General features: G+C 43.2%; 1 protein-coding gene across 1 annotated transcript in view; it reads right to left on the reverse strand.

The window, feature by feature from the left end:
- LOC115069479 overlaps window positions 1–13,296 on the reverse strand; it is a 40,349-nt gene that overhangs the window by 18,949 nt on the left and 8,104 nt on the right. The window contains exons 3-4 of the mRNA XM_029561199.1: window positions 2,492–2,582; window positions 1,320–1,400 (exon numbers count right to left, since the gene is read on the reverse strand). Of these exons, the coding sequence (XP_029417059.1) occupies window positions 1,320–1,400; window positions 2,492–2,514 (104 nt within the window). The 5' untranslated portion in view covers window positions 2,515–2,582. The remainder of the gene's footprint in view (window positions 1–1,319; window positions 1,401–2,491; window positions 2,583–13,296) is intronic.

The raw sequence follows: 13,296 nt of genomic DNA on the forward strand, positions 1-13,296 counted from the left end.
CTCTCTAACCCTTGCTGCATTCTGTTCTTTCCCTCAAACTTTGTATTCCCTTTGTCCCTCCCTCCTCCTTTCTTTTTGCTTCTTCCCTTCCTTCCTTCTTTCTTGGGGGAGGAGGGATCAAACCCAGGGCCTCCACCATGTCAGACAGGTACTCTGTCTTACCTGAAAGAAACTAACCCCCATTAACAGTCACTCCTGAATTCTATCTATACTTCCAAATGCTTCTGCAGTTGAGGAAAGAATTTTCAATTTTGAATTATTAATTTAATATGACACAAAATACATCTTTAATGCAGACAGAAGGAAGCATTGTCAATTCAAATACAGTTCAATGAAAAGTGCTTTTACCAAAACTACATAAAAAGATCCAAGGTGAGCATCTCAAAATGCAGTGTTGTTTTACCTGTTGTTTCACCCACCGCTGAACGTAAAAGACAGAAGAAATGAGCTAAAGTAGGCTTTGAAAGTGAGTTACAAACACAATTGAAAGACAGGGTGAACAGCCCTGCCTGACATATTAGTAAGTAAAAGAAACACGGTCTAGAACAACATACTAGTGTGAGTCTCTGAAGTAAGTAAAAAAAACAAGGGGAAGTGTGCCCAGCCTGTAGCTGCAGCTGCCTGAAAATCTTAGGTAGGAGGATCACTTGAGTCTAGAGTTTGAGGCCAGCCTGGAAAACAAAGCAAATTGCTTCTTAAAAAAAAAAAGGCCAGCCATGGCCACACACACCTTCAATCCCAGCACTTGGCCAGCCTGGTCTATATAGTGAGTTCCAGGAGGTCCAGGCTGGGCAGGCCAGGACTATTTAATGAAATCCTATCTCAAAAAAAAGGGGGAAAATATATTTACCGAACAATAATAAAAACTGGAACAGCCTAAAAAGAGAATCTTCACTTTAATATTGAGTGCTTTTGCATATTTATCCATTCCTCAGGTTAAAAAACATTTTTTTTAAACAGTTGATATTTTTCTCTTTGAGCAATTAGATGGTAACAGAAAAAAAAGTATGCATAGAACAGAGTCAAGAGCCTGCTAGAGAGGAACCACAAGCAGGCAAGTCACCCAGAGCTGGCTGCAAAGCACCGCAAAACAAGGCCTGGTGGCTAAGGCTCTTTGGCCTTCAGTTAGAGTCCCAATGACTACGGAAAGGCAAAAGTTAAAGTACAATAGTTAATGCGATCAGCTTGACCCAGGAGACTTCCCAAAAGCAAATATTAATAGCAGCAATTTTAACAAACATCTAGATCTGCACAGTAAGAACACATTTGCATTACTACTAAAGCTTTTTACAAATTGAGCCACAACAATAAAATCTTACCTTAGCCTGTCTTCACCCTCCTGTAAGTAGCCCTCTTGGGGAGAATGAGAAGTTGGCAGAAAAGGTTTCGATGGCTTACTGCTAAAAAACAACAAAGACAAATTATACTTAAGAAGAAATTATTTCCCATAGTTCATACATTAGTTTCCACAGTTCTGGTACACTCAAAGGTGATTAAGTCTTCAGTAAAACTGGATTTCAAAACTTGAACAAAGGCTTTTCTCAAGAATTCCTCTGTCAGAAACCTTACTCTATTCTGTTTCTATTTTTGTTTAGTGTATTTGTTCAGCTGCTTTTACAGAGTTGGCAACTGAATCTGCGGCTCTGACACAGGAGAAGACCATTACAACTCACTGAAGAAGGGGCTTCAGCACCGTCAGTCTGAGATGCGCAAGTGAACGGAACAAACCTGAAAGGACACACACCATACTGGAAGTACTGGGAAGCTAAAAACCAAGAACCACTGGTTTCGATTTAAGCCCCTTAAGATGCTCTGAGATGTTCCACAACATCATCAAATTTCCAAACATTCTCTGCCACTTGTAGCAACCCTGACATTCACTCCAAATGAAGTTCCAGATCTGTGTGCATCAACTCACTGCAAACACCTTCCCATAACTGGCCATTGCTCTATTTACACTCCAAATACACTTTGACACTCATAGCCCCTAGCCGCCTCATTTAAGGGATGTGACTGACACAGCCTGAAATCTAAGACAAAAATAAAGGCCAAACCTTAGAAGAAAAGGCCTGGTCCAAGCTGCATGCTGAAAGAAACAAGAGGTTTTGACAAGATTATTTCAGAAATGGACTGAGAGGGTTAAAGAGTTAGTGGAAAGCATTCCATTTCCACAAAGGATGAGCACAGATGCTCCACTCGACCCTCTCTCAATGATCCTGGCCAAGTTTGAAGGCCACGAAAAGGAATAAGCAGATGGTTCGATGTGAGTAAGTCAAAAGGAAGTTGCCTTTGCCTTATTCGGCTTCCTAGCAACTAAACCAAATCATGCCAAGAAAGCCAGCCGGCTCCAAGGAGCAGCGCCGCAGGGTGCTGGAAACCCAGTGGTTGGGCAGGGCAGAAAAGACCTTAAGGCACCCCCACCTGGCAAAGCAAACCCCTTGCCTACCAACACCCATGCTTCCCATTTCCCTGCAGCGCCATTCCAGCCTACCTGCCCACGATGATGCCTGTCATCTAGCCATTCATTTCAGTGAGGGCAACCTTTCAAACTCCACTGACACTGGCTGAGCAGTCCGGCATAGCTGTCAAAAAAAAAAAAAAAAAAAAAAAAAAAAAATCACTCCCCTTATCCATGGGAGGGAAGGCCCCATGCTCTCTTAACACACTCTAGCCAGCTGGACAAAGGATTCTGCAGGCCAAAAAGGCAGCATCGGTGCCACCCATGGTCAGACACTGCAGCCCAAGTGCCGAGGAAGGCAGGCGGTGTACACAGGCCAGGATCTCAGAAGCTTGAAAGTAACCCTGTTAGAGATAGGGTGTGCTTTTGGAAGTGCTCGTCACGAAATTCCACTGGACTATGATATGAACATTTGAAATGTGCCCTGTTCCAACTTTCTTCTGGTTCTCTGTCTAGAACTTGTAATGCTAACTAACTACTCTTCCCTTTACTTCTTCACATCTCCTAGGCACCATTCAAGGACTTTCTTTTCTCCCTAGAGATAAGAGTTATGCAACCTGGTAGTCTTTTAGATAGACCCACTGAAGGGGTACCCCAATTGCCTCATCCTGCGTCCCTGTTCAGTATGGAAGAAGCCAGAGCAGTCTGCGTCCTGATTTCCTATCAGCAATTTGGGTAACCTCTTCAGAGGATGGTGTGATAAGAATAGGAGGTAGGAATTGGCTAGGCAGTTAGGGTAAAAAGACCCCAAAGAAAAGCAGCCAGTTTCTTGGCTAAAAGTCAAAATGTCCTTGGGCCTCTTAGCAACATACTCTGTTCCAAAGGCCAAAAATGTCAAAAGTATTTGGGAGCCAGGCATGGTGGTGCATGCCTTTAATCCCAACACTTGGGAGGCAGGGTTTAAGGCCAGCCTGGTCTACATAGTGAGTTCCAGGACAGCTGGAGCTACAGGGAGCCCCTGTCTCAAAAAGACAAAAGAAAAAAAAAAAAGTATTTGGGAGCGCTTATCTAATCTCTAAAAGATTTTAGGTTTACTTCTTCAAAGGGGGGGAATGTTAGAGTAGCAAAAAGCCCCATAAAGAGAGAGAGAGAGAGAAAAGAAGGAAAGAAGGAAGGAAGGAAGGAGAGAGAAAGAGAAAGAAAGAAAGAAAGAAAGAAAGAAAGAAAGAAAGAAAGAAAGAAAGAAAGAAAGAAAGAAAGAAAGAAAGAACACAAATTTGTCAGAAAAAAGTGATGGGGAGATATGGGAAGTGTTGGAGAGGAGGGAGTGGGTGTGGATTTGATCAAAACAATTTACATGCATGTATGAAATTCTCAATAAAGTTTTTTTGAAAATTAAAAAAAAGAGAGATAGGGTGTGTTCCTGCTCTCCCTAAACACAGAAGGAGAAGCCACTCAGCAGATTAGAGATCTTCCTGACCTGACAACACATTGTAGTAACTGGTGATAACCATTATAACCTCAGTTCCTCTCTTAATCAAGTGGTGAATGGGTCAAACATGTTAAACAGAAGATAGAGTTAGTAAGTTTATCTTGATAAATAAACAAATCCTCCCAGGTGTTCAATAAATGAAGATGTTTTGATGCTCTATATTGAGCTTTGTCACTACCAGGCAAGCCAGGTCACAACTTCCCCACACACTTTTCAGAGTTGAGGAAACTGAGATTCCTGCCACATGACTTCCTATAAGCTAAGCCTCAAAGCCTAGATTCAATTTCTGGTGGGCATGTCTCCAAAACCCTGGCTCCTTTTAAAAGAAAATATTTTTTTTAATTTATTATTATCATTATATAATATATGTGTGTTTGATATATGTGTGAACAAGAGTACATGTGTGCCATGGTACACAGGTGATGTCAGAACAACTTTCAGGAGTCAGTTCTTGCTGTTCTGTTGTTCAGACAGGGTCTCTCCTGTTTGTGCTGCTCTGTGTACTCCAGGCTGGCTGGCCTGTGAGCTTCTGGGTGACCTCCTATCTCTGCCTCCCATCTTGCCAGAGAAGTGCCAAGATTAGAGATGCAGGCCACCACATCTGACTTGTTTTTTTAAATGTGGGTTTTGGGGATCAAACTCAGGTTGTCAGGCTTGCAAGACAAATGGTTTTTTACCCACTAAGCCATCCTGCCAACCCCACTGGCTCCTTTTAATACTTCTTAGACCAGAAACTCCAGGTTTGCCCCAGGAAGTCAGAAAATTACTTTTATTTTTTAAATATTTTATTTATTATTTTTATTTTATGTGTATGAGTGTATTGCCTGCAGGTGAGTGCACCCGTGTTGTGCAATGCCATGGAGGTCAGAAGAGAGCTTTGGATTCCTCTGGAACTGGAGTTAAGGACGGTTTGTAGCCACTATGTGGGTGATGGGAATTGAACCTGGGTCCTCTGCAAGAGCAGTCAGTGCTCCCAACTGCTGAGCCATCTCTCCAGCCCCCAAAAAATATTTTTAAAAAAGGAAAAGGAAAAGCAATGGAAGCAGGTCAGGTAAGAGGGATGGTGACATCGTCATTCTAAGTTTTCATGACAAATAAGCTAGCATAGTTAAAAAAAAAATCCTAATTTAAGAACCTGAAGAGATGGGGAGGGTCCAGAAAGCAGTGTGCCTGCCCAGTCTCTTCTGATCATCTTAGATACCATAGGGTCTTGATACAGATGGGAAAGAAACAACTCTCACACTGCAGGTGGGGATGGATATAGCTCAGAAGAATCTCAGAAGACAGTTTGGAAGGTTCTTAAAAAGTAAAACAGAGCTGGGCGTGGTGGCGCACGCCTTTAATCCCAGCACTCGGGAGGCAGAGGCAGGCAGATCTGAATTCAAGACCAGCCTGGTCTACACAGCAAGTTCCAGGCTAGCTGGGGCTACAGGGAGACCCTGTCTCAAAAATATGAAAAAAAAGTAAAACAGGAGCTACAGAAATGGCTCTGTGAGTAAAGGCTTCCTCTGCTTGCATGGGGACCTGAGTTCGAACAGTCAGGGTGCTAGAGAAATGGCCCAGAGGTTAAGAATGCATACTGCTCTTGTAGGACCCTAGTTTGGCTCCCAGTACCCATATGGGGTGGCTCACAACCACCTTTAACTCCAGATCCAGGGTACCTGACACCCTCTTCTAGACCCTACAGACACCTGCGCTCATATGTGCATACAACACACACACAATTAAAAATAAACCTTAATTTTATTCATTTATTTATTTATGCAGACTATTTATTTTATTTATTTATTCAGACCAGCCTGGCCTCAATCTCACAGAGATCCACCTTCCTCTGCCTCCTGAGTACTGGACTAAAGGCATACATCACCACGCCCAGTATATCTTATTTCAAAAAAAGAAAAAACAGCTGGGAAGGGCTGTTGTAGTCTTAGAGCTGAAGAGGCAGAAACAGGAGGATCCCCAGTGTTTGCTGGCCAGCCAGTCTTGCTGAATCTGCGAGTTCCAGGTCTCAAAAAATAAGTGAGTACTTGAGAGAGACACCATCAACATCCTGCCTCCATACATGTGTACACACATACCCATACACATTACATACCCACCATATAAACTAGCCAGTCTACTCCTAGATATTTACCCAATAACAATTTTCTCACTATAAAGAAACACCCAGGGCTGGATAACTTTATAAAGAAAAATTATTTATCTCACAATTTTAAAGGTTCAGGAGTCTAAACAGCTATTCTACCCAGGGCTCTGGCAAGGGCCCTTAGTGAGGGCAGGAACGAGAGGTCACATGGCAAACAGGAACCCAGGGAGAGACATGGTGCTGGAGCCTGAGCAACTCACTCCCGGCTAGAACACATTCTAGATCAGAGCTCTTCTGGAGGCCAGGTCCCCGACAGCCTAACAACCTCCCAAGGGTCCCATCTCCCAACATCACAGCATTGGTAACCAAACTTCTAACACTTTAGGAGACACACGCACGCAGAGCTCGTACTATACTGCTCTCAGAAACTTTACTTGTAAAGCAGCTGGAAACCAATGACCCATCTCAGCACAGTCAGGTCTTAGTCGGGCTGCCACAACACACCATAGATGGGCTGGCTAAACAACAGAATCCTATTTCTCACAGTTCTGCAGGCTGGAAGTCCAAGGTCAGGATGATCCAATGAATATCTCTCCTTGGCTTAGGATGGCTGCCTTTCAGAAATCTCTCTCTTCTATAAGACAACCAACTAACTAAGCCAATAGGATCAGGACACATTCTTCTGATCTCATTCAACCTTAATTATCTACTAAATGCTGTCTCCCAATATAGTCATACTGGGGATTTGAGTTTCAATATATGAACTGGGGAAATGGACAAGAACTGAGACACATCAGTGGCAGAACCCCTGCCTTTGTGCAAGGTTTTGGGTGATTCCCAACAGTCCAAGTAAAAAATAACAACAAAAGGGAAAGGGACCTATCTATCCAATATCGTGGATGAATCTCAAAATAATTATGCTGAAAGAAGCAAAAAGTGAGCGCTCCCCAAAGTATCTTTTTTAAAAATATATATTTATCATTTTTATTTTATGTGTGAGTGTATTGCCTGCGTGTAGGTAGGTGCACCTATGTATGCAATGCCAGCAAAAGTCAGAAGAGGGCATTGGATCCCCTGGAATCGGAGTTACAGACAGTTGTTAGCCCCCATGTGGACGCTGGGAATCAAATTTGGGTCCTCTGCAAGACAAATCAGTGCTCTTAACTGCTGAGCCATCTCTCCAGACCCCAAAGTATCTTCTGTATGACTCCCTTTACATATTTTAATTAATTAATTAATTTTTATTTTATGTGTACATGTGTTTTCCTTCATGTATGTAAGTGCACCTGTGTCATGCAAAGCCCTCAAAGGCCAGAAGAGAGCATCAGATTCCCTGGAACTGGAGTTACAGATGGTTGTTAGCCACCATATGGGTGCTGGGAACCTGAACCTAGGTCCTCTGTAAGAGTAGCCAATGCTCTTAACCTCTGAGCCATCTGTCTAGCCCCCCTTTACAAATTTTTGTAAAATTATATAATACATATACAACTTCTTACAAAATGCAAATTAAAGTAGTAAAAACAACAGATTAATTGTTGCCTAGGGTCCAGCAAGAAGACAGCCCAAGAAAACTTGGGGAGGTAACAATGTGTTCATGATCTTGATTGTAAAGATAGTCTGACATCATTGGTCAAATTCAAACTGTATAATTTAACCTGTGCAAGTTATTATTAGACTGCAGTGTTATAGAGCAATGATTCTAAAATTATAAAAATACTGAAAAAAAACCCAAGTCTCCTCCTGGTTTGCTTTTTTACTCCTTTAACATGGAATACTACGTTTCAATGTTAATTTTTGTGCTTGTCAGAAGTAACTTAGATTTTGATGTCATTATGTGGAACGAGCCTTAAGTACCTCCACGAGCAGACACATGTGATTCGAAACACTTTCCTTACTTCCAAGTTAAATATCCACGTCATTCCCAGGGCCTCCAGGACACCATGATGATTATTTTTAACTTTTTACTGTTGCATCTCAATTATCTCAACTTCTAAGACAGCTGATCTATTAAATTCTCAGAGTACAAATCTCTGGGGATAAATTTTAAAATTAGAAAGATTTCTAAGGACCCACTCTTAGAAGTTCCATCATAATTTTAAATTTCACTAGAAACAATTTGAATTTTAACATTCCTCTGGAGAAATTTCAACGAAGCCTCCAGAAATAGACAAAGTAACATAGCATCGTCAATGGGGCACAAACCCCTGGCTGTGTGTCAGCCCCTGTGCTTTAGAACACCATGACAGGATTAGCGGTTGCCAGGAATCTGCTGGGAAGGGGGAGTTGAACAGAAAAGCAGTGCCATGGTTTGCACATGGTCAGAGTGTGTCCCCGAAGGATTCACATGTTGGCAGCTTAGTCCCGAGTGAGCAGCACTGAAAAGTGGAGCTTAGCTGCTGAGAGGTCACGAGGTCATCAGGTGGAGCAGTTCTTGGAAGAGATGAAGGTAGCTCTTCTAGAGGACCCCTGAGCTCTTGAGAGTTGGTGTCTTACTTTATTTCCCATTGCTGTGATAAAATACACTGACAAGAGCAACTTAAGGGAAAAAGGGCTTATTTGGCCCACAGTTCCAGGCTCCAGTCCTCCAGTCAAGGTGGCAGGAACTGGAAGCAGCAAGTTATCCACAGCCAAGAGCCGAGAGCAATGAGTCAACGCAGGCATGCCTGCTCACCTAGCTTTCTCCTGTTTCATTCAGTCCAGGATCCCAAGCCCAGGGAATAGTGCCACCCACAGAGGGCACGGCCTCAGATATCACTTAATATAATCAATGATAAATCGCTCACATTCTCAGAGGTCCTTCCCTCAGGTGATTCTAGACTGTGTCAAGCTAACACAAATCTAACCATTACAATTGGTCTAAGAGCAAACCAGAATCACTCTCTGGTTTCCAGTTTGGTGATGTGGTCCCTTCTTCCAGCCTGCACTCCCACCACTCACCATGAAGTCCTTGAGCAAACCAAGGTGATGCACATAAGCACGTGAATCCCCAGAACTGTGAACTAAATAAGCTTCTTTTTCCTTATAAAGTTAACCTGCCTCAGGAATCACAGCAACAGAAAATGAACTACCAAACATAAGGCTTCTTAGGGTGGTAAAAAATATTCTATATAAGACCCAGTAATGGTGAGCACAGGACACCATGTATTTGCTAAAACCTGACCTTTATAGCACAAAGAGTAAACCTTGATGTATGCAAAAAGTTTTAAAAATATTTTCTTATTTTCATTTTATGTGTTTGAGTGTATGTAATGCTTGCATGTAGGTAGGTGCACCCATGTCCTGCAATGCCCAAGGAAGTCAGAAGAGTGTATTGTATCCTCCAGAACTGGAGTCACAGACAGTTGTAAGCTGCCATGTGAGTGCTGGGAATCGAACTTGGGTCCTCTACAAGAGCAGTCAGTGCTCTTAACTGCTGAGCCATCTCTCCAATCCCACAAAAAATTTTTTTTTTAAAGAAACCATTTAAGGGAACCAGCAAGAGGGCTCAGCAGGAAAAGCAATGCAAGCCAGACAACCTGAGTTTGATCCGTGGGACCCACACAAAAGTAGAGAGAGATCACTAACTCCACAAAGTTGTCCTCTAACCTCCACATGTGCCATGTGCCTGCACACACACACACACACACACACACACACACACACACAACAAATAATTTAAAAATCATTTAGGAAACCAGGAGGATCTTAGCATCAATACAGACTGTGACAAAACCATCAGAAATGGCATTAAAGATGTATGAAACAATCTCACAGAGTGCTGGCTCATCTTTACATAGTTTCGCAGGAAAGCAGGTTAGTAGGAGTTGGCCCAAAATTTCTAAGCTCTAGCTTAAGCCTTGCAATGCCCTCTAGTGGGAATTTTCAGAAGCCTGTTAAGAGGCCTATTGTGGCATGGGTTCTGTGGAACAAAGGTAGCCAGATCCACAGCCTTGCCAGGCTCTACCGAGTCAGGCCACAGCCCTCGCCAGGACCTATAAAGCCCCACCTCCACCTATCAAATTCCCTACCTAATCCTCCCAACAGTCTCAAGTTGCTTTCTCCTGAGTGGCTTTCCTTTGTCACTGTGTCTTGAATATACCAGATATCACATGCCATGCTCCTTCCCTTCCACCCAGGGATCAGGCCAATGTGACTGGCTCAGGAGGGCCTTCCTGGTCACCTGTGCTCCTTGTCCCTCTGTCCCAATTCCCTCAACATCTGACACAAGATCAGCAGCAGCAGCAGCAGCAGCAGCAGCAGCATCACCATCACCTGAAGTCCTTCAGACTTTCTGCCTTTTTCCTAGACTTTTTCAGTACCAGGATCCCATTCAGGATATACTGCACTTAGTTATCTTATCTCTATATGCTCTCGGCTGGGGCAATGACCTTGACAGTCTTCAGGAGTACTGGTTATGCACTCAGTACTCCTGTCCTGTGTATTACTGCAGTCCTGGTGGGAAGGAAAACTCACAGCTGCTTCCCAGCACGTGGGACAGGGCTTGCCCACTTGAAGGTGTGCAATGACCCACTGCAATGCCTGAATTTTCTATGTGAGTGACTGAGACCTTTAGGTTTCAGAGAGACCTCCCTTCTCACATTGGAAATAAAAGAAGCAAGTCTCCGGGTCAGATAACCTGGCTGTTAGAAGAACTAGAACCCCTTGGATTCCTGTGACCACCACATCTGGAAAATCCACACTGGGCTATACGAGAGGACCCTTCAGCCACTGTCAGCCTAACACCTCAAGCTGCCCTTCAGGGAAAGCTGGGAGCTGCTCTATGTCTGTACCCTCAGCCATCTCAACAGCTTTCTTGTGTAACGCGGTCTATTTGGGTTACCAATTTGGATATTTTATTGCATTTTGCCATTACTTTATAAACACAGCCAGAAAAACTGAAGAATACACTGACACTCTTCACCAGGGAAGAAATCTAGGGAGTGCAGAGGGCAAGCAGCAGAGGGAGATCGTTCAGGCCCTGGCCAATCACCAGAAACCTACCCTAAGAGCCGGAAAATTCTGTCAACACGGTATATAAGTGGAGGGATGTGAGTAGCTTTCCCTCCCCCTCTGAGTACCCCACCATGTTAGACAACTGACAATTCTACATCCCGCTCCCCGCTCTGCCCACCCCCAACAGGGTCCCCTGCTTCAGCCACCCAAGTGTTGAGGTTACAGGAGCGAGCTACCACACTGGGCTGACGAGGCAGCATTTTACTCATTCCTCTTTGATATCTTAGCAACAGTATCAGGGATTTTCTGCTTGTTACAGCTGCTGGGCTGCTCTAGCAACACCTGTGTGAGATGGGCATCCAATCTCATTTCCTTGTAGATAATTGCTGAGCACCTAGAATCTGCTAAGCAGGTGCTTCCAAATGTCTTCTTTCTTGCTCACGATGTCCAGTGTACAGCATGCTCTAGATAAATGCTTACAGAACACCTGAAAGGATTTCCTTTCTCAGATAAGAGCTGAAATCACAGAAATCATCTACATATTCCTCCAGCAGCTAGCCTTCAAAGAAGCATAAAAGCAATCAAATCCCAGAGCTAACCCAACCTTAACTGTATCATATACTATACTTGAGATATTTTTAGTGGGAATTAATGCCATTCCCCCAAATGTAAACAAATGGTGGAAACTGCTCTAAGAGTTATTAATTTAAAGGGAATGGGGCTGCAGTTCAAACTTTTATCAGAAATTAACGAAATGGAAGGTGTGAGTGTGCTCACACTACTCTCATTTGTTTCTTTGAGACTGGCTATCTCTATGTAGCCCAGGCTGGCCTCAAACTCACAATCAGCCTCCCCACATGCTGAGATTATAGTGCATGCCATCTTGTCCAATGCACAGTATTCTTTGGTAGTAAAGCAGAATGACCTTAAACTATTTCATCCTACCCCTGCTCCATCACAGGTACATATGTGACAAGTCTTTTGTTTTTTAAATTTTCCAGTCCTGGAGACCAAATCCAAGGTCTAGTACATGCTGAGCAAGCACACTACCACAGAGCCACACCCCCAGGCCTCAGCATGACTAGTCTTAGTAAGTACCCTAACTTGTTGTAAGATAAAACAATTTCCAAATGACACTTTTAAATACTCAGTGAAGGGGCTGGAGAGATGCCTTGGAGGTGAAGAGCACTGGTGGCTCTTGCAGAGGGCTCAGTTTCAGTTCCTAGCACCACACATTGGCTAATGTCTGTTACTCCAGTTCCAGGAGATCTGACATCCTCTTCTGACCTCTACAGGCACTGCATGACACAGGTACTTCTACATACATGCAGACAGCACACTCAAACACATAAAATAAAAACACTGGCTGTTCTTGCAGAAGACCTGGATTCAAATCCCAGCACCCACATGGCAGCTAACAACTATCCATAACTCCAGTTCCAAGGGATCCAACAGCCGCTTGTCTTCTGAAGGCACTGCATGACACAGATGCACTTACCTACATGCAGGCAATACCTGCATACACACAAAATAAAAATAATAAAATATTTTTTAAAATTCAGTTAATTCTGTCAAGGGAGAACTGTATCCTCCAAAAAAGACACAATTAACCAGGTATGGTATATCATACCTATAGTCTCTGCACTTGGGAGGCTAAGGCAGGAGGATGACTGCAAATTTGAGGCCAGCCATGACTGCATACTAAATTTCAGAAACAGCCTAGGTTACAGAGTAAGACCCGATCTCACACAAAACAAGTGGTGCTGGCGGGGGATGAATGGAGACTGGGGAAATGGCTCAGAAATTAAGAACACTGGCTGTTCTTACAAAGAGCCCAGGTTCAGCTCCCAGCACCCACATGGCAGCTCATCAGCTTCTGTAATACCAGTTCCAAGGGGTCCAATGCCCTCTTCTGGCTTCCATTAGCATTGCACACACATACACGTAGGCAAACAGTCATGTATATGAAATAAACAAATCTTTCTTTTTTTTTTTTTTTTTTTTTTTTTTTTTGTCTTTTTGAGACAAGGTCTCCCTGTTACCTTAGCTGGCCTGGAACCCACTATGTAGACCAGGCTGGCCTTGAACTCACTGCCCTGCACCACTACACCCAGTGAAATCAACAAATCTTTAAAAACAAACAATCAAAAAGATATACTGAAGTTCTATACCCTCATAGCTGTAATATGCCTTTACAATGGCCCCATTTATCTGTGGGAGACATATTCCAAGACCCCCAGTGGAAACCTAAAGATGGAAATTAGTCATACACACATCACGCACACGCACACACACACATACACATTTGTAAAGTTTAATTTATAAACTGGGTATAGAAAAAGATGAAAATAATTAAAGAAAAAATAAAATAATATACTGAACCAATTT

This window comes from Nannospalax galili, unplaced genomic scaffold (assembly GCF_000622305.1).
Source record: "Nannospalax galili isolate Female #2095 unplaced genomic scaffold, S.galili_v1.0 scaffold1353, whole genome shotgun sequence".
Classification (NCBI taxonomy): Eukaryota; Metazoa; Chordata; class Mammalia; order Rodentia; family Spalacidae; genus Nannospalax; species Nannospalax galili.